General features: G+C 42.4%; 1 protein-coding gene across 12 annotated transcripts in view; it reads left to right on the top strand.

Annotated features, from left to right (window-relative positions):
* Positions 1 to 21,886, top strand: part of RGS6 (regulator of G protein signaling 6) — a 338,372-nt gene that overhangs the window by 249,329 nt on the left and 67,157 nt on the right. For all 12 annotated transcript variants that reach the window (XR_013543809.1, XR_013543806.1, XM_078390822.1 and 9 more), the window contains exons 8-10: positions 6,350 to 6,426; positions 9,451 to 9,532; positions 11,808 to 11,882. Coding sequence is in view for 10 of the 12 variants with exons in the window: in XM_078390822.1 (XP_078246948.1) it covers positions 6,350 to 6,426; positions 9,451 to 9,532; positions 11,808 to 11,882 (234 nt within the window). In the remaining 2 variants the exon portion in view is untranslated. The remainder of the gene's footprint in view (positions 1 to 6,349; positions 6,427 to 9,450; positions 9,533 to 11,807; positions 11,883 to 21,886) is intronic.

Below are 21,886 nucleotides of genomic sequence, written 5' to 3' on the forward strand. Positions count from 1 at the left end.
CATCATTTCCAATTTTCTTAACTCAAACGCCATTTTCTCTCTCTGCAATTCCAATTCAAATTGTCTCTGTTTCTCCCTTTCCCTTTGCTCCATTTCAAATTGCCTCTGTTTCTCTTCCCTCTCTATTTCCCTCATCCTCAGTTCATGCTGTTGGGCTATGAGCATTTTTCTGAGTTCTGGGTTCTGCTCTCCCGTGCTGTCCTCCTGCACTGAGCCAAATTCATCCTCAGAACCTTGGTCCACCTGGGGTTCCCTCACTTCACCCATTTCTGCCATTTGGCTTCGAGTCAAGGGCATAATCCCCCCCCAGAACAGGCTGCTTTCAAAAGTCAAGCCTCAAAATAAAGCGACCACTTTTTTTCTTTTGCCTCAGAACCAGCCTTCTCTATAGATTGCTGCTGTTCTTCAGCACTAACTTGCAACTGTTGCCAGCCAGAGTCCACCCCCCTCTGCTAGGCCTCTCAGCAGACAAGCTAGATCACTGCTGCTTCCCTCAGCTTTGCCTCAGCTTTTTCCCGCCAAAACAGGTTGCCTCAGAGCTCCCTAATCTAGTCCCACCAATCTGAGGTTACACGTTCTTCCACTAGCGTACCTCCCCGTGAGGTAAGCCTAGAAGATTACCTACGCGCTCTCAGATTTTCCCTGACTAGACCCCCCTTGCTCTGGGCACACTTGCCAAGGTTTTGCTGGACCACTTGACAACTGGACCAGTCGTATCCCACACGCTGGACACCAATCAATGTTACAACCCCAGACCTACTGGGATATACCACAGTTTCACTAAGCTGCCACCAACCATTCCCTATAAGAAGTCACACAGACCAGGGATGGATTTTTAAACAAACAAAGGGATAAGGTTTATTTACATAACACACAGGGAAAATAAAATGATCAAGTGAATAAGATACAGTAACGTGGCTTAGTCTCAATCATACATACACCAGTTGGGTTCACACAGAACACCTTTAAATAAAGCACAGACCCTGAACCTATCAGTTCTGGCTAACCACACAGACACCTGAACCTATCAGGTTGGTACTGACTGACACACAGTAGTACCCTGTCTGACACACAGACTCCCACACCAGCTTCTTCTTTCAGCTCTCCTCCAGCTTCTCCTTCTTCTCCACACACGCTCCACATATATATACAATACAGCCCCTCCTCCTGATGTCCCGCCTTCCACTCCCCATAGGATGGAACTTTCCCTCCAACCCATGACAGACAGGTAACATCAGTGCTGTATGTAACACCTATAATAAACATTGCCAAAATATAGAGCAAAAACTCTCCACAAGGAAGGGAAAAAAATCTTCAAATGCTAGTGGGAGTTAGTTGGGGTATATAGCCACAAACACTAAAAACATCATCGTTGGCTCTATGCAGTTGGCTCTATCACAGTTGGATATGCCAGCCTAGCATGATATAGTTCAGCCCATGCAAAACGGGTAGACACAGCACTCAATAAAACCTGTTGAATCATTACTGGATGCCTGAAGCCAGCTCTTATTGATAAAATCAGTTATCTAGTAGGCACTGCACCCAGTGACATATGAAGAGAGGTAGTTGTTAATAACGGAAGACTCAAATCACCTACATCAAATGTACAATCACTCTTCAGCTACCATGTCACTCCTCCCTTAGATTAAAATCAAAGAAAAGTTTTTTCAGAACATCTGTAAATCTTGGAGAAATGTCAGAGAATGTCAGAACTATAATGTGGAACAAAGGAACTACCCACCTCTTAAAATGAATGGAAGCCCAAGAAGATCAAGACCCAGGTGCATGAAGAACTCAGTTCCTTGGAAATCACTTAAAAGGCAAAGGACTGGAGTTGACAGGACCCAAGTGAACCTAAGAAGATAGAGCTTTTGCACTGACAGTGTTCTATTTCACATCTGTGTCACTACTCAATGCCCCTCAACATGTAATATAGAATATTTGAACCTAACTGGTCAAAATGCTTTTCATGTTCCTTGTTATTGGCAACAATCAGTTATCTGATATATTTATTAATTGTACTTGGTGCTTCTGAAATGGACAAAGAAAAATCATGGTACATGATAAAGGCTGCTGTAACTCCCCTTTCAGCATAAGGCCCTACTAATAGATGGCATTTTTCTCAGAAACATGCAGATAATTAGTCAGTGTCAGAATATGTTGTAAAAGGCATAGCACGTGCAAAGAAAACTTTACTCCCCAACCCCATTTTAACTGATATTTGCTTCAAAAGAGCCTTGAATTCAGAGCAGATTCTGAGGCTAGGCTGCTTTGGGTAAATATCAGCTTTTCTTATAAGTGATCAGAACTGTTGTTTTTCTTTTGGTTTGGTTTTTGAAGGCACATAAATTTTGGGTGTATCTACAATGGCATTCTACAATTTGAATGATTCATTTGTGTGTGTGTGTGACTACTGGACATACAGTTAATTGCATGGAAACCAACAGTTTTTCTGGGGTTGTACATTACATATTAAACAGTTGGCAGGGAGTTGTTTATTTTGTACTAATTCAGCTCACACTCTTTTTTCACTTTTTATGCTCATCACTATTTCAGTCCAAAAATGGCAGTCACAGACATGTCTTAGAGTAACAGTGGCATCTTAAAACGGGGCACAGTATGCCATTACACAGTATAATCCCTTTCAAGTGAATGACTATTGTCTCTTCTAAACAGCTTTTTTTTGCCTATCAAATGTAGTGCTGTATCAGATTAGATCTGTGGTGTTGCCTCATTTTCTGGTCTGTTCCCCCCTCCTCTGGTCACTTCTTTCATTGGTCATATTGCAAAGTTTACCTTTCCTTCTACAATGTTTACATTTCTACTTTTAATGGCACATCCCTTATCTCTGTGCTAGGCTGATAAGTCTTTCAAATTAGTGCTATGTCAGTTCTGAAAAGGGAAAAGAAATAGTCCTAACTGCAGGGAAATGAATGTTATGGTTCTGCAGAAAAGCCAGGGAGGATGGGAAAGATGAGACTTTGATGCTATTGAAAATGGCACCAATCAGGAAATGCACTGGGACTATTTGCAACAGAGCAGAAGAATCCAAGAACAGAAAGCACCAGGGACTGGGTTTAAAAACCTTCAAAGCAACCCCGTTCAACCTGGTGTTCCTCTTTTGTGTAGTCACACCCTTTCACATGATTTACCAGTGCCATGAAACAAGGCAGGCAGAACTGCTCAGCTGGGATGTGGTGTAATGCAAACAGTCTTTCACAATTGGCCCAATTTCTCCCACCAATAGAACAGGGAAACTAAATGCCAGCATGATTCCCCCATCATATCATCCCTTTCTCATCAAACACTGGGAGCGTTGTAGTTGCTTCCTAAATCCCTAATTGAAGATTCCCTCAGACCCAAGTATTCAGGAAATATCCAGCTCTAAAGAGCTGTGCAGAGCACAGATAAGAGTTATACAGTAGTCCCAAACATCTGAAGGAAAGGCTGCATTAAAGACTCAAATAGCCAAACTGAGCTCTTTCTGTTTCTTCAGTTCCCTGATGTAAGCCCAAGATGAAAGAAAGATCAAATTAAGTTTGACCTCAGTTCGCTTCCCCATTTTTCTCTTTCTCCTATTTGTTTATCTCATCACTGCACTCAGTCTTGATTCCAAATTAGTTACTCATGTCCAAGCATATAAATACCCATTGCAGTGCTTTTGTCAGTTTCCCAGATGCATCTGGCTGGTGATAGGTGGAAATAGGACACTGGGCTAGACAGACGTCTATGTGGCTCAAGCAGTTTTTTTCTTACGTTGGTCCTCAGTGAGAGAATTGTAAGTTCTTGCTAGGTTTATGGTACCAAATAACCTTGGTAGCTGGAGCAAGAATAATAACCGGCTCACTCTGCCATTCAAAGCTTTACACATATCACAGATGGAGAACATCTTAGACTCCAACTCCCATCTTCCCTCACCAGAGACTATTAACGTTAGAGTTAATGGGAGTTGTGGTCCCTCAACATCTGAAGGACCACCCCTTGTATTGTGTGTATCCACATTGAATTCCTATGACAGAGGGCTTCCCCATTCACTTTCCTCAAGTCTGAAATGACAATGGTGAAGAACCCACAGCTGCACACAGGAAGGCCATATAGAGGAAAACAGTCTAGCTATATAACCTCCTACAATGCTGAGAACTGCAAGCTCTTTCACTCGTTCAGCCCTTGTTAACTATGGCAGGAGTTTGTTCTAGCATGACTTAGTATTCTGTATGTTTCACTAAGCAGAGATACATCCAGTCTGTGACCTGTGCAGAACTGTCAGTTGACCCCACCAGTCATGGTAAAGAAAAATATGGACACTCCGCACTGCAGGTTTTCCAGTGTTTCCACTTCCACATTCATTAGCTATACAGTTAGATAAATAAATCTTGATTTACTATCAGATAGCCATTTGGGTTGAGTAGAACAGGTTCTTTTTAAATCAGTCATGAAAATAGGTCATCAGCACCAGCAATATGGAATAAAGGCATGGTATAAATGCCTTCTCTTCATGGTATAAATGCAGAATGCATGGCACAGAATACACTACTCCAGGACTCACTGAAATTAGACATCACACAATGCCAGACAACTCAGTCATATTTCCTTTTCGCCAAGCACATGGCTCACAGGATCAGCAATCCTGTCAGCAAGATGAGAGTGTCAAATAACCTTAGTAGAGGCACCTTCTAGGTCTACAGATGCACCTTTTCAAAAGGTGGATGACATTCCTGTAGCTTCAAACAAAACTCTGAACACATTGTTGTGGGAAGGTATGCTTTCATTTCTGCTTTTTCCTTCCTTACCTAAATCTCTCATTTTTCTGTGCAGCTTTTCACATTTTTTCGATTATCTCTGTGTGAGCTTATGTTATTTCTAAGATGGGAGATATCGTACATACAGCATGGTTGAGCAGATCTACCAGTAGATTCCCTGGGCAAGTTGTATTAGATCAGTATATGTTTCTGACTACCAGTTATTTAACCATGGGCTGCAAACGTTCAAGTCACAAAATGGCTGACCTTATGCTAATCATTTGTCTCCACATCTCTGTGTTTCTTGTGTTAATTGATTTCCTTTCAAACAGCTCTTTCTGCAGAGTTTTGTACTTTATTCTCAGTTACCTTAGGTACAGATCTACAAGTTTAATGCAGATTATCTGAAGTTCATGGTTCAGAAGATAAAGTAAGTGATCAGTTTCATCTTCCTGAGCCATGACTCTGACTAATGAATGTCAGAGTCCTAGCTAAAAACAACACAGATCTCATAAACTCAAAGTCTGTCCTTCGTTTAGAGTGCCTTTGCTCAACACATTTTAACACATGATGGGTTGTTGTCACAAACAACTACACTCAGTATTTAATCCACTGTTACTCTTGGATCAAGAATGGTTAACTCCCCCCCCCCGAACAAGCAAAATTACACTCCTGTCAGATGGAGCATGGATTACTATTGCAGCATGGGTAATTTTAATAATGTACATGAATCGGGAATACAGAAAACCATATATACTTAATGATCCATTGTACGGGTACATAGTGAGGTACATTTGAGTGCTCCTGACTTGGGTAGAAAAATGAAGCTTGTACTTTAAGCAGAAGCATTAATGTACTTTAACTTCTCCCAACAAAAGTGCTGGATCATATTCCATCTACCAATTCTATTCATACAAACTGTCTTCAGGGCCACAGAACTAGGCTATGCGAAACATGCATACAGGAGCAAAACTGTTCCCCAAATATTGGGCTACATGAAATGAGAGAACATAGAGGTGTGAGGCTGCACCATTAATACAGGAAAATTAATTTCAAAACAGACGGTACAGTGAATCTGTCATTAGAAGCAGAGCTCCATTATGATGCTAAATTCATGTGCTTATTCTAGCATTGAAGGCGTTCGTCTTCACAAGTTCTGTTGTTGTTTGATGGTTGGCAATTGGCAGATGATCAGAGGTTTCATTCACAAGTTGGTTATGCAGACACAGGGGTTTTGGATAAAAGTCTCTTCAGAGGAAAAGCATTCTGTCACTTTCTGATTCTAAAGCTGGGGTCTCGTCTATTTCAGCCCTCAGTGCCTTGTCTTCTGTCATTTTCACAAATTCCATGCTTACCATTTTTTCCTGTTGTTCTGACTTTACTGCTTCTTCAACTGGTGTGACAAGTCTGCTAAGCAGCAAGATGCTGCCAAAATGAAAGGGGAGAAAGAAAAGGCCCAAAAAAAGTGGCACAATATTTTCCCTTTTCTTCTTGCGGTATAACTTTGCTAACATGCCACTTCTTTGAAAACTGTTATAGGATAAATAAGAGTCTTCTTTGAATTGTTTCTGTGATAAATAATGGTTCTCTTTGTTTTCCTTTATCATTAGGAGAACTTAGCAAGACTTCAGAGAGCTTTTGCAAGGAAGTGGGAATTCATTTTTATGCAAGCTGAAGCACAAGTAAAGTAGGTGTTTTCAGTTCCACAAATCAAAGGCATGATCTGTGTTAATAGGAACAATCCCATCTTGAAGCTTGCGCCCTAGGAGTCTTTCCCTGTAATGCAGAGGCTGCATTCCATTTAGGCAAAAAGACTTACCATTGTGCCATAAGTATTGCCTTATTCTTGAAGAGAATCTCTCTGGTATTGACATTAGACACCGGGAATATGCAGTTCTAGCATTAAACTTCAAAATGTAAATCATTATGTGGTAAACTGGCTTGAAATGCGCTCCCCCCAAAAAATATGCCATGGGACATATTTTTCATGGGTGGGGCAAGCAGGGATGCTTCAATTAACAGTAGCCGTAGTTTGTTATTATGAATCATTACTATTGAGCCATCATCTATTTTGTTAAGTGGTTTCATTTGTTCTACATGTTAACAACACCTTTATTTATTTGGATAGATATTATGTCCACTGTCTGCTCTAGTAATAGAAACACTTGCCACAGCTTACATCCTTCATTTTAGAAAAACATACACTGCAAAATGACGGCATGATAATAAGGTTGATCAAGAATGGAATTAAAAGGAGGAGCAGAAGGAGGAAGATGGCCAGTTAGAAACAAAGTCTTACACAAATTCAGTAATGATTTTCTTTTGAGATACAGTATTCATTTGGTATCCATATTTTGAGAATGATAATTTGGCATTTGTATTGTATTAACAGCCTTGGCTATTTTGACCCCACTTTTTGACAGCTCTATATTCTGAGTTGGGATTTAGAAATCTGTCAGTACCCACATAGACACAGAGGAACATGCGAAATAATGCAATTTATTAAACATAAATGCTTATTTCTTGTTAGAAGGAAGACTGTTTTCTTCCTTTTACATTTCATATTATATTCATGTACCAAAATAAAAACTGTTTCCTCTCTCAAAAAAATCTTTTTAATAAAAAAAAAGTGCTCTTAATGCCCAGCCTTTCCAGTTACAGTTTAGCCCTGCCAATTAATCCACTGAGGCTTTAGCTGCTTAACCTACTTATTAAACCTTGCAGTCCCACTGTAATGACAAGTGCTGTGGCACGTCAGAGACTAATCAAAATTAAATGATCTGCTCTTGTCACTTTCCCCTGCAAATTATCGTGCTAATGTGGGAAAGCTTTTAAATTTTCATTTTGATTTTTTTTTTTGCTTCCACAATAGTGTTCAATTTTATGATCTTCATACATATTTAAGCAGAGAACCTAGAGGGGGAGTTGTTGTTTCTTTGCTTCCTAACTACATTTACTGGATGGACTCTCTGCTATGACAGGTTTTCTACTCCCATCCACTGGGCATTCCCAAAGCCTCGGGCAACATTAAATGAGTCCCATTACTCAGTGTCAACCACAGGGATAAATATGGATGTACATTGTTAAACTCTTGCTGCTAAGTCTACCAGAGTTATGGGCCTAATATTAAGTACTAAGATTTCAACAACTGTGACCACAATATCAATTCTAACTCTATATTTCCCTTGCAGCAGTTGTCAACATTTGGAAGCATAAAACCTTCATCTGTAGCTATGCTGCGTTCAATTTATATCACAGGTGTAAGTGTAGCCTTAGCAAACCCAACAAGAACATTAAGTGTTGGAAGCTTAGTCATTGTTTAACTGTCACATGCCTCCATACTATTATAACAATAGGCTGCATTGGGCCTCAGCATATTCTTGCTGGATGGCTCAGAGAGTTGAGTACCTGGTTGCAAAAGTAGAGGTTGGCAGCTCAGTTTCTTGCTGTTCCCCCCACCCTTGAAAAGCCAGCCTGTGTAGCCTTGGGCAAGATTCACAGTCCCAGAGTAACCCCAGAAGAAGGAAAAGGTAAACCACTTTTGACTACTATATACCTAGGAAAGTCTAGAAGGAGTTGGCATACATCAGAAGTAGCTTGGCAGCAAGTAATTATTATTACATTATATGTTCTTGTTTGCAAATGATGGATCATCTCAAGCTACATATGGGAAAGAATCATATTAGATTCTACAGTAATATTTTCACATCACTAAAACTTGTTACAAGAATAAACACACCTTGAGATTTTAGCTGTTTGCAGAACTTGGGGAGTGTTTTTGATGCGTACAGTACACACAAAACAATGTACATATGTTAAAATGTGAAGGGCAAAAATGCATACGATGGAAATACATATGTACCAACCTGCTTTAGCCAGCTAGGAGTTGTGTAAGTTAAGTAAAATCTGCAAGTAAAGATGTACATTATGTAAGATGCATAAATAAATCTCCACCTTAGGTAAAATGTATACAAATTGTATGCATTTCTGCATGGGAAAATTAGAAATAAAAGTATTGCAACCCAGTAAGAATCAAGAACGGGAAGAAAATGCAACTAGGTTTTAGAGAAATGTCACACGATTTTAAGCAGAGATGGACTTCGCATATCCCTAGCTTCTTGGCTGTTGAGAGCCAAGGGGACATCCTGGATAGGGTGATGGACTGGGACTCAGGACAAAATTAAAATCTCCACTCAGCTATGGAAAGTCACTGGTGTGTGGTATGGAAAAACCATCCCAAATATCTCAACCTGTTAGGGTTGCCATAGGTTGGCTGCAACGTGATAGCACTTAACAACAAAATCAAGTCATAATTTAAAGCAGGACTGGGAAATCTGCTGCTCCCTAGATATTGTTGTGTCTCAGTCTTCATCACCCTCAGTTAGCCTACCCAATGGCAAGGGATGGTGGGAGTTGTAGTTTAGCATAGGAGGGAAATATGCCAGTTCTTGATGCCATACAAAGGGTGTACAAGGAAATAAGCATGTAAGCTCAGTCTGGTATAGCAGCACAAGGATTTGTAGAAAGGCTGCTCAAACTAACTGGCACAGTCTAAACATACTGAGTGCATTAGGGAGAGAGGGCTTCAGTTTTGATGTGGCTAGGTGCTCTGTGCTTGTGATCATGTTCACCAAAATTCCACACTGAAAACTAGGCTGATTCTCATATTGGTCCAGATTGAATCTATGGCATTCTAATATGTTTGTTTCAGAATCGACAGAAAAAAAGATAAAACAGAAAGGAAAATTTTGGATAGCCAAGAAAGAGCCTTCTGGGATGTCCATCGGCCAGTGGTAAGACTCATTTATTTGTTACTGTTTTGCAGCAGGAGTGACCAAGTAGCCAGTCCAGATTGTTCCTTGGTGGACAAAGGTGTTTTGCAGAACAGATGTCATTCCAATTTGTTCCATGACTCACTGTCAATTCCACTTTAAAATCATACAAATTGTGCCTCTGCTCTGATGGGTTGCTACTGGCCAGCTTGGATACTTCTATTTTCCTCTATTTTCTATTATTAATTTAGAGCATGGTTCCTTTGATGATGAATGTGGTTTCTTTAAAAAGTAGTACAGTATTTTAATGTAACTTGAAAAATATTGCTTTTTTTGGAGGATAGCTCCTTGAATTGTAGTTCAAAGAAAGGAAGAAAATGCTCCTGGAGAGTAGCAGTGACACTGTTCTTGTCTGGGGGTGGGAAGGGCAGTAGTTCCAGTGGCTTTGTTTTCGCCACATGCTGAGTGGGCAAGGACTATGCTTCCCTGACCTGAGCCCTGTCAGGAGCTGCGACACTTCCCAGCGCTGGCTGGCCAGCAATGAAACCCCTAATGCAGTTTCAAAAAGGGTGGATTGACACCATTTTAAAACTGCAGTAGGGTTTGTGTTGTGTGTAATGACAGGACTTGCTGTGATTTTGGTCCAGTTTTTCCTGGTACTGTAATGTATTTTTGGCCGGAGAGGTCACACTCCTAAAGCAATGCCTAATTTGTGGGAACCTTAGCATGAGTGAATACAAATGTAGCACATTTCATTGTTCCAATTATAGCTCATGCTTCAAATAGTTTCCTGTTGCAGCTGCTGGAAGAGTTTCAGTTAGTTAACCTAAATCCAGTTTTGTTATCCCTCACCTATGGTGTATCTTCTACCTGCGTACCTAATGAGTAAAGAAGAAAATGACCAAGATTTCTTAGGCATCCTTCAGTCTCGAAAGACCATGGTAACACATTCTGTTTGAGTGTCCTCTCCAGAGCACAAAGCCTTGGTAGAATAATATTGGAGGATAGGCTGTTACCCAAGCAGCAAATCCCCCCTCTCCACATAGCTGAAATAGTCCAATGGAAAGGCAAGAACCAATACAACTAGTTCCAGCAACGTCGCAGGAGTTGACAAAACGACACGAACTGCCTCTGGGACTCTAGCACTGGATTTTGCCTTGAGGTTTACTCCTGAAGCCTTTCCCATCAGTGGATATAGCCACAAGGCAGTGGAGGTTTGAAATTGGAGTTTTCCTTCTCCTAGATGGGCTGCCTTCCAAGGCTAACGAGCCCCATCTACCCGGTCCAGGTGGATCGGGTTTAGTGAGAACTCTCCACTATGACCTGTCCATCTTGGGTGTCCCTGCACGGCATAGCCCATAGCTTCTCTGAATTACTCAAGCCCCCTCGCCACGACAAGGCAGCAATCCGTAAAGGGGTGACCCTTCTAAATATTTGTCAGAAAGAGGCATAACATGAAAATGCTAAACCCCTTATATGCTTGACAAAGTGTTTGTCTAGCTCAAAAAAAGAGAGTTAACAATGCACTCTATTTTATTACCCCTTTAAAGATAGCCTGCATTATGGATGACCAAACTTGCACCGTAATATTACAAAACTACACATTCATCTGCAATTTGGTTATTATCCATGTTCTCTTCAGCAGTGTAGATACCAGAATTTGGATCAGAACATTTATCAAAAGTTACATTTATGGAGATTAATCCTCCAAATCCTCCAGTGTGCGCATGCATGTATGCATTCAAAAAGCTTTGGTCTGCGCCATTATACCTTGGCTTCTGCTCACACTCCTAACTTTTCCATTTGTGTGAGCCAGCGAGGATCTAAACACAGAAATAATGGAACAATGCTGCAGTGCAACAAAGAATTAAATTGGTTTAGTGTTCTGGTGTTCCAAAGCAGATCATCATATTTTCCCAGCTGTGGAAGGTTCTTCTCAACCAGCTTCTCTACCTGATGAAGGGGAAGAAGGACCACATGGCTATGGCCTCTTTGCTGCTGGACAATCTTATGTGGCATTGTTTGTGTGCTGATTGGGAGGGGGATATGTTACCACTATTAGCACACAAAGAGCAACATCCGTGGCAATGTGTAAAGTGGGGCTCAGTGACAATTAATTCAGCTCCATAATTGTTTCTTGAGACTTGAAAACAAATTATTAATCATCAAATGTTGTGATAACATAGTTTTAGTAAAAAATAGCAATTCTGGCTGCACAGGTCAGTGTTCAGAACATATATATATTCAGAATGCAGATGCAACACAACTAGTAATTGCATACATGTATCTTTCTCAGCCAGGCTGTGTGAACACAACAGAAATGGACATCAGAAAGTGTCGGCGTATGAAAAATCCACAGAGGGTCAAAAAGGCAAGATTCCTTCAATCTCTACCCCAAAGCTGACCTCGCAACCATTTTGTAATTTAAAAGCGAAACTCTCACAGAGTTGTTGAGGTTTTCTTGAGGATTCTTTTTCAGAATTAATTCATTAATGTTCATATACAGCACAGTAGTGTATAGTATTTGTTTTATATCAGATGTGAGCCAAACTCCACATTTAATTTTATTTATTTAAAAATTTTACCCCGCCTTTCTCCTTAAAAAGGACCCAAGGCAGGTTACATTATTAAAAGACGGTGTGACAAACCCAGACCTACTGGGATCTATCACACAGTTACTAAGCTGCCACCAACCATTCCCTATAATAAGTCACACAGACCAGGGATGGATTTTTAAACAATAAAAGAATAAGGTTTATTTTAAATACAAACAGGGTAAATAAAACAATCAGGTGAATAAAATAAAGTAACGTGGCTTATTCTCACACACACAAGCATACAGTTTGGTTCACCTAGAACCTTTAACTTAAAGCACAGACCCTGAACCCATCAGTTCTGGCTAACCCACAGACACCTGAACTTATCAGGTTGGTACTTTGACACACAGTAGTACCCTGTCAGACACCCAGACTCCCACAACAGCTTCTTCTTCCCCAGCTGCTGCTTCGTCCCAACCCAGTGTCTCACAGTCTGTCTCAGCATCTCCCTTCACCACACAGGCATCACATATTTATACAGTACAGCCCCTCCTCCTGATGTCCCGCCTTCCACTCCCCATAGGATGGAACTTTCCCTCCAAACCCATGACAGACAGGTAACATCAGTGCTGTTATGTAACACCTCCCCTCTTTATAAGTTGTTTTGTAGGGGGAAAGCTAAGGTGCTTTTCACCAAAAAACAACCTGCATAAAACATACAACAACAGTTATACATACCATATAATACTTACATATACTTACACTCCAAGTTAAACATAGCAAATAGGCATTTCAAACATTTACCATATGCATTACATCAATTTTACCTTTATTAATACAAACCAATTTAAAACCAGGTACATTTTAACTTTTTGTTCTCATTATATACATATAGTCCATGTTCTTTCGCCGTCTTCAGTCTTCAGGTCTTCTTGATAAGGCGTCAGCAACACAGTTCACTGACCCTCTGACCACCTTCACTTCAAAGTCATAGTCCTGTAGGTTTAAAGCCCACCTCATAAGTTTGCTATTGTGGGTTTTCATTGTCTTTAACCATTGCAATGGTGAATGGTCAGTACACAGAATAAAATGTCTTCCCCAGATGTAAGGCTTGGCCTTCTGGATCGCGTAGACTATGGCCAAACACTCCTTCTCCACGGTTGCCAAATGTCTCTCACCTTTTTGAAGTTTCCTACTCAGGTAGGACACTGGATGCTGGTCACCATTCTCATCCTCTTGGCACAGAACTGCTCCTACCCCGCTGTTAGACGCATCGGTGTAGATGATGAACTCCCGGTCGAAGTCTGGAGCCCGCAGGACTGGATAGTTGATTAACGCCTCCTTCAACCTCTGGAACGCCGCCTCACAGTCGCTGGTCCACGGGATGCGGTCATCAGCCGTCTTTCTCGTCAGATCGGTCAGCGGAGCCGCAATCTCGCTAAACCTCGGGATGAACTTTCTGTAGTAGCCCACCAACCCAAGAAATGATTTGACCTTTTTCTTGGTGTTGGGTCTAGGCCAATCACGAACAGCTTCTATTTTGGCCTCCAGGGGTTTTATCACTCCTCCCCCTACCATGTGACCCAAGTATTTTATTTCTGGGCTACCCAGCTGACACTTGCTGGCCTTTACTGTTAGCCCTGCTGCACTTAACCTCTGCAGCACTAACTCCAGGTGTATCAGGTGATCTTCCCAGGTATTACTGAAGATCCCTATGTCGTCAATGTAGGCCACTGTAAAGTCACTGAGCCCTGCCAAGGTCTGGTCCATCAGCCTTTGGAATGTGGCTGGTGCATTTCTGAGACCAAAGCTCAGGACTCGAAACTCATAGAGACCAAAAGGGCTGCAAAAGGCAGTCTTTTCTTGATCCCTGGGATCAATTCTTAATTGCCAATATCCCTTTACCAGGTCCAATGATGAGATGAACCGACAACCCCCTATGGTTTCAATCAGGTTGTCTAGCCTGGGCATTGGGTAGGCATCAGGAGTGGTTACACGGTTTAATTTCCTGTAATCGACACAAAACCTAATGCTCCCATCAGGCTTGTCCACAAGGACTATCGGAGAGGACCAAGGACTAGAAGAGGGGACGATTATGTTCTCCCTCAGCATCTCGTCCAGCTCCTTCCGCACCTTGTCCCTATAGGGTCCCGTTACTCGGTATGGGGATACTGCCTGCGGGGGTGCATCCCCTGTGTGGATCCGATGCATCACTCCCTTTACTATCCCCGGCTTGTTGGAAAACACCTGTTGATATTTACTAAGCAGCATTTTTAGTTCTTGCTGCTGGTCTTGGGTGAGTGCAGGACTGATCTTTACCTCCTCTGGGTTGTATTTTACTTCCCCTCTACCCTCCCAGAAGGGTAATTCCGCTTCCTCACTCTCAGCTGCTTTTATCGCGAATAAAACCCTCTGTTCCCCTCTGTAGTAGGGTTTTAGGGCATTCACATGAACCACCCTCCTTGCTTGGTTCTCCTCCTGCTCTATTAGGTAGTTCAGGTCTGACATCTTGGAAATGACCCTATATGGTCCTGCCCATTTGAGCTGCAGTTTATTCTCTCTGCAGGGCCTAAGCCAAAGCACTTCCTCCCCTGGGTCAAAGTGCCTCTCTCTAGCTTTGTGGTCATACCATGTTTTCTGTCTGACCTTCTGAGCTTGCAGGTTTTCTGCTGCCAGCTCTAGATTTCTCCTTAGGTCATTCATCAAGGTGTCTATGTAAGTCACAACGTCTTGTGGGTCATCCTGGGTGATCTGCTCCCAATTTTGTTTGATCAAATCAAGGGGCCCTTTCACCCTTCTCCCAAATAGAAGTTCAAATGGACTAAACCCGGTACTGGCTTGTGGCACTGATCGATAAGCAAACAAAAGGGATTGCAGCTTCTGGTCCCAATTGTTTGGATTCTCTGCCAAGTAAGCCCTAATCATGCGCATTAGAGTCCCATTGAACTTCTCAGTTAACCCATTGCTTTCAGGATGATAAGCAGTGGTTTCCTTGTGCTTAATTCCACAGATCTGCCATAAGCGTTTCATGAGCTTTGATGTGAACGATGCGCCCAAATCTGTGATTATCTCTGAGGCAAATCCCATCCTGGACATATACCCCACCAAAGCATCGGCCACTGTGTTAGTTTCAATGTTAGTCAGGGGTATGGCTTCAGGATACCTTGTGGCATGGTCCACAATTGTTAGGATGAACCTGTTCCCCCTCTTTGTGGCCTTGGGCAAAGGTCCCACAATATCCACCCCTATGCATTTAAACGGAGTGTCAATCACAGGCAAAGGGCACAGCTTTGCTTTGGTCCTGTCGCGGTTATTCCCCTGCCTTTGACACACATCGCATTGTTTACAGAACTCCCTGATCTGCTTCCCTATGTCAGGCCAGTAGAAATTCTGTGTGATTCTCTGCTGTGTTTTGTTGACCCCTAAGTGTGCAGCAAACATGTCAGAGTGCCCCCTTTGTAAGATCATGGGGCGATACTTTTCAGGTACCACCAGTTGACTTCTGATCCCATCTCCCCCTTTTGAGATGTTCCTCAAGGTCTCTCTATATAAAATCCCCTTTTTCTCCAGAAATCTCACTGGGGTTTCAGGTGTTAGCTGGGCGTCAGTCACCTGTTCAAAACACTTTTGGAGAGTGGCGTCTGCCTTTTGCTCCTGTCCAAATCTGCTGTCTGTGGTTAAGGTTTCCACCACAGCTTCTGAACTCCCCCCACCTGCTTCCGTCTCTGGCTCATCATTACCCCCCTGAACTGTCCCTGTGGTGGCTTGTGAGCGTGTAATCACTAGCACCCGTTTCACATGTTCAGCCAGGTCATTTCCCACGAGCACGGCTGCTGGCAGAGTCGATGAAATCGCTATCCGCCAATCTCCCCTCCAGCCTTGAAAGTTGACAGGTACCTCTGCTACTGGCAGAGAGATTATCTGCCCCTCAATCCCTGCCACCTTCATGCTCTCATTTGGGATTATAAACTCCCTAGGAATAATATCTGGATGGCACAGGGTTACCTGGGAACAAGTGTCCCGCAGCCCCCTATACTGACGGTCAAGTATTCCTACGTCCACCCCTGCTGTCTCAAACAACTGAGAATCTGTTTTTATCAGCAAGCAGCGCTTTACCTCCAGAAGAGGACCATTTTCCTCAGCTTGATCAGCATAGGTAGCTGTTCCAGACTGAGTAGTCATGGCAACAGGCTCCCTGTGTGACAATGAGCTTTGCTCTTTCTGGACACAGAACACAGCTTTTGGCTTGGTCCCACTAGAATTCTGAGGCACCATTCCTTTTAGCTGCTTCAATTTCTCACACTCTGAGATCAGATGACCCTTTCCCTGACAGAAATAGCATTTTCTAGTGCATTTGGATTCCCTCTCCTCTTGTTTCGGTTTTCCCTCCAAATTCTGAGGGCTTGGTTTCATGCCTGAGGGCTTCCCTTCACCATGGGCCCCTCCCCCTTGCTGGCTTTTCCCTGGTCCCTGAGAGTACTTGCTGTAGGTTTCTTTGGGTTTACCTACAGATTTCCCCTCACCCAAGGGCTTTCTTATTTGGGAGATAAAATCTGCGATCTCTGCGGCTGCTGCCACAGATTTCGGTTTCCTTTCCCTCACCTGGAATTTCAATTCCCCCTGCAGGACTGAATAGAACTGTTCCAGGGCTATCAAGTCTTTAAGCTGCTCATAGGTCTCTATTCCCTCCTGCGATAGCCATTTCTCAAGCAGCCTCACCAATTGGGCCCCCACTTGGGTAAAAGTCTGTTCTGGTTTTTTAGTGAGGGACCTGAATCTTTGTCTCAGCTGCTCTGCATTTATCCCATGTCTTGCAAACACCAGTTTTTTAAACTCTGCAAAATCTTTCATCAATTCCTCAGGCATCTCGGCATAAACCTCAGCCAGGCTACCACTGATTAAAGATCGCATGATGGTCATCTTCTCAGTTTCCCTCACTGAGAAGTCCACAAACGCTCTTTCCACTAAGGAAAAGAACACCTCAGGACAATCTCCCTTGTGGTACACAGGGAATTTCTTCAGGTCAGCCTTAGACAGTTGGCCTCCCTCAGAATCCCTATTATTATTATTGTTCTGGTTCATCAGTTCCAGTTTTCTTAATTCAAACGCCATCTTCTCTCTCTCCATTCTTTCTTCTCTCTCCATCCTCTCTCTCTCTCGCTCTAATTCAAATGCCATTTTCTCTCTCTCTAATCTTTCCTCCATTTCCCTCACCCTCAGTTCATGCTGTTGGGCTAGGATCAATTTTCTAAGTTCTGGGTTCTGCTCTCCTGTGCTGTCACCTTGCACTGAGCCAAATTCATCCTCAGAACCTTGGTCAATCTGGGGGTCTTTCACTTCACTCATGTCTGCTACTTGGCTTCGAGTCAAGGGCATAACCCCCCCCTCAGAACAGGCTGCTTTAAAAGTCAAGCCTCAAAATAAAACGACCACTTTTTTTTTTTCCTTCTTGCCTCAGAACCAGCTCTCCCTAGAGATTGCTGCTGTTCTTCAGCACTTAAATTGCAACAGTATCGAGTCAGAGCCTACCCCCCTCTGCTGGGCCTCTCAGCTGGCAAGCTAGCTCGCTGTTGCTACGCAGTTTTGCCTCAGCGTTTTCCCGCCAAAACTAGGCTTCCTCAGAGCACCTTAATCTAAGTCTCCCCAGTTGGCACGTTCTTCTACTAGCGCACCTCCCCGTGAGGTACACCTAGAAGATTACCTACGCGCCTCAGACTGTCCCTGACTAGATCCCCCTTGCTCTGGGCACACTTGCCAAGGCTTTGCTGGACCGCTGGACAACTGGACCAGTCGTATCCCACACGCTGGACACCAATCAATGTGACAAACCCAGACCTACTGGGATCTATCACACAGTTACTAAGCTGCCACCAACCATTCCCTATAATAAGTCACACAGACCAGGGATGGATTTTTAAACAATAAAAGAATAAGGTTTATTTTAAATACAAACAGGGTAAATAAAACAATCAGGTGAATAAAATAAAGTAACGTGGCTTATTCTCACACACACAAGCATACAGTTTGGTTCACCTAGAACCTTTAACTTAAAGCACAGACCCTGAACCCATCAGTTCTGGCTAACCCACAGACACCTGAACTTATCAGGTTGGTACTTTGACACACAGTAGTACCCTGTCAGACACCCAGACTCCCACAACAGCTTCTTCTTCCCCAGCTGCTGCTTCGTCCCAACCCAGTGTCTCACAGTCTGTCTCAGCATCTCCCTTCACCACACAGGCATCACATATTTATACAGTACAGCCCCTCCTCCTGATGTCCCGCCTTCCACTCCCCATAGGATGGAACTTTCCCTCCAAACCCATGACAGACAGGTAACATCAGTGCTGTTATGTAACAGACGGTATTTAACACTAACACTGGTAAGTATACAAATAAAAAGGATCTAACAAATGCCATATGAAAAAACCTTAGCAACACCAAAACAACCTATCATTAAAGAGAAGCAGAGTTCCACAGACAAGATTTAGGCAAAAATTTGTGTCTGAGAAACTAAACTTGCAAGTAATTACTGTGTTTCATTAGGAAGACCGATCACAAAACAAGGAAGGCTAATTTAGAAGCTGTGTGGGGTGAGAAAAACTTACGCAGTTCCCTCTTCAAATGATGGATTATTGGTAATATATACTTTAGTCCAATGTTAAAAAATAGGCCTGTGGGGCAGATCTCAATGTAGCTAAAATTTATGTCAGGTTTGTTTATATACCTCAAGCAGTACATTAATTTCTCATTGTGCAAACACCTTTGAGCTAAATCTAATGTCTTCCTATCGTCTATAAAATATTTCAGCAGATAGTTAGAAAAAGACTAAGTAAGGATTATGCATCCAACTTATCATTCGTGGCTTTCATCAATTCCCAGTCACAGTTTCTGCCTTAAAAATATATCAGCCTTCAGATGATTAGAAATTGGCTGGTAGATTCCCAAACCATCCCACCCACCCACCCATCCCTTTGCAGGAACAGAGCTTTAGTTCAAATATGGGCACATTTCTGTCCTTTGGGAAACACAGCTAATGCGTATGAACAACATTATCTGGAACTGCAGTTGTGAATTCCTGCTACATACTGTTTGAGTCAGTGGGACTCAAGATGTTTGGATCCAGATTTTCTCTCATGGATGTTTTCTGGATAAGAAAGTTTTCTTGACGGTTCAAGGGAGAGACACTGCATGCTCCTAACTCCACTCCCTTTTATGCTTTTATTCTTTTAAGCTTTTACAAATAAGTTTTTACTGCTTGCAGCTTTTATCATAGAAGAGTCAGCTGCTGCCAGGAGTAGCCTCGTCCACTTGTTTATCATTGTTTTATTGTAATTTTAACTGCCTACAGTATTTTGAAAAACTGATCACTCAGCATTTCTTTAAATGAGATTTGCTCACCGTCAACAAAATTATCCTTTTACTGAACACTGAAGCTGTTACATTTTTTATATTTTTAAATATATTTTTATATCTTACCTTATATTTTAACCGAAACTTTGGATGGTTTGAAGGAAGAAGAGCACGCCATAAGACAATGAAGGGCTTCTACTGTCTAACTTTTTGAATGAAGATTTTGTCTCTTTGTTTCTGGTTGGAGTATTTCTTTGAGGTTTGTTTCACACCTGTGGCTTTAAACGCCCCTTGCAGAACTACAAGCCTCCTCACAATGGATTACAAAACTTTTACTTTTACTTTATGAAAACTTGGGCAAAGCATGCCAGAGAGGAGTGACTGGATAAGAAGCTGTTGAGATAAACACGACAGACAGTTTGTCATCAGTGAGAGGAGCAAATTGCTCTGAACCTGCAATCAGCAAATCCTCACATTCTCACCGACCTACAACACAGTGTAATTGTGACATTTATTTCCCATTCCCAGTGGGAATGGAAAATAAACATCATAGATCAAGCCAGGTCATCACCCAGCCAAAGCAGTGAAGCAACTGAATATAGATAAGCTTCTAACAACCAACTGCTCAGTGAGCAATTTAATTGCTGGGCCCCCCATAACCCTAAGCAACCAATTTGTGATACTGGGGGATGAAACGCTTCCAATCACTGAGGGGCTAAATGCTGAATCTTTCCTGCCTTCCCCTGTTAAGGCTGTTTCAGATGCTGCTATCGAACACCTGCCTACCCACTTAGCAGTAATAGTAACACTGCCTGCTCACAGCTCAAACTGCCACTGCAGTATTTAATAATGTACAAAGGGTGTGTCATAAAACGAATGCAGTTGAATCCGCTTTGGGGAAACTCACGGAATCACTGACCCAAGCACCAAGAAACCCTCAAAGAGGAATATGCAAGGCAACCAGATGGGGAAAAATAACAGTATTGATCTGCAAAAAAATCCTCAACTCCAGCCTGCTCAGCACTTAAGAGGTCTGCAAGGAACACAAACATCTTTGAGTCTACTCAGATCCTGCTGGAAATCACACCAATCGCTATCAATAGGAGGAGATGGGATTCACATGAGATAGTTTTAAGTCAACTGTTAATGAGAGAAGCACACAAAATAGACCTAACAACCATTAAATGGCTCCCTCACTCCAGGGGTCATAAGAGGGTACAACTCTCTTTTGAACATGCAGTGATCCCACTCATGCTATTCAAAATGAAAACTTTTCTATCCAAGTTTCAGATTACACCCATTAGAGCTTTCTCAGATACATCTCATATACCTCTGCTTCAGAGAAACTCAATACAAAGAGAGCCTAGCACTAACAGCTGGGAAACCGAGTCAGAAGTCCTGAAAAGCAACCTTATGCCCCCAGCAGCTCTGTCAGCTCTGCAACCAAGGGATCAAGCACTTAAACCTAAGAAAAGGACCTTTCAGGAGACGGCCCTCACTCAGTCTGAAGCTTCACCCTCTGATAAGGAGGCCATAGCTACTCTTGCTGAATTCAGTACCAGCTCGAAAGAGGCTCTGGACAGCTTCACCTCTCTCCCATGGGAGAAGCAGGTACTGACACTTAAAAAGATAGAGGCGGTAAGGCAGGAGCTTGTGACTCTCCATGAAACTTGCCGTCCCAACATTGCAATTCAGATTGAAGTACATCCAGAACCCCCTGCTGATGCTCTTTAACTTTTATATTAATAATATTGTAACAGCTTTAAACCATCCAGATCATTCCCCCCCCCCTTCAACTGGGAATTATAAGATTGCAAGTCATATATATGCTGATGACATTGTATTACTATCTATGAACAAAAAGGGACTGAAGAGAAGCTTAAATAAGCTCCAAGAGTTCAGCCACCTAGAGCAACTAAAAATAAATTACACAAAATCTAAAGTAATGGTTTTTGGAAAGCATTCCCCCAAATTCAGCTGGACTATAGGCGAAAATAAAATAGAACAAGTCCAGACCTTCAAGTACCTAGGAGTGCATTTTGATGAGAAAAACTGCTGGAAATCCCAGATACAGAGCACAAAAATATTGGTTCAAAAATCTGGCCAAATATTTCCATTCTAAAGGTGGCAAAATAGTAACCCCAGCTTTAAAAGTCTTCAGGGAGGGTCATCTCTCAAGTGCTTTATGGAATTGAGATCTGGCCTATGAATCAGAACAACCTACACCATCTTGAAGTAGGACAGAACAGATTTCTGAGACATATCCTCATGGCACCCCAGGGGACTCCGGCAGCTTTTCTTAGAACAGAGACAGGCATGGTGTCCATTAAAATCAGGGCAACTCTAGCTATATGCTCCTACTATAAGAAGGTGATGGATATGTCCGATCACCGTCTACCTAAACGCTGTATGGTAGAACAATGGAAGAGTGGTGGCTGGGCAACTTCAGTTCAAACCCTACTAAAATCTAAATCCCTCTCCACAG

The sequence above is a fragment of the Pogona vitticeps genome, chromosome 1 (assembly GCF_051106095.1).
Source record: "Pogona vitticeps strain Pit_001003342236 chromosome 1, PviZW2.1, whole genome shotgun sequence".
Taxonomy (NCBI): domain Eukaryota; kingdom Metazoa; phylum Chordata; class Lepidosauria; order Squamata; family Agamidae; genus Pogona; species Pogona vitticeps.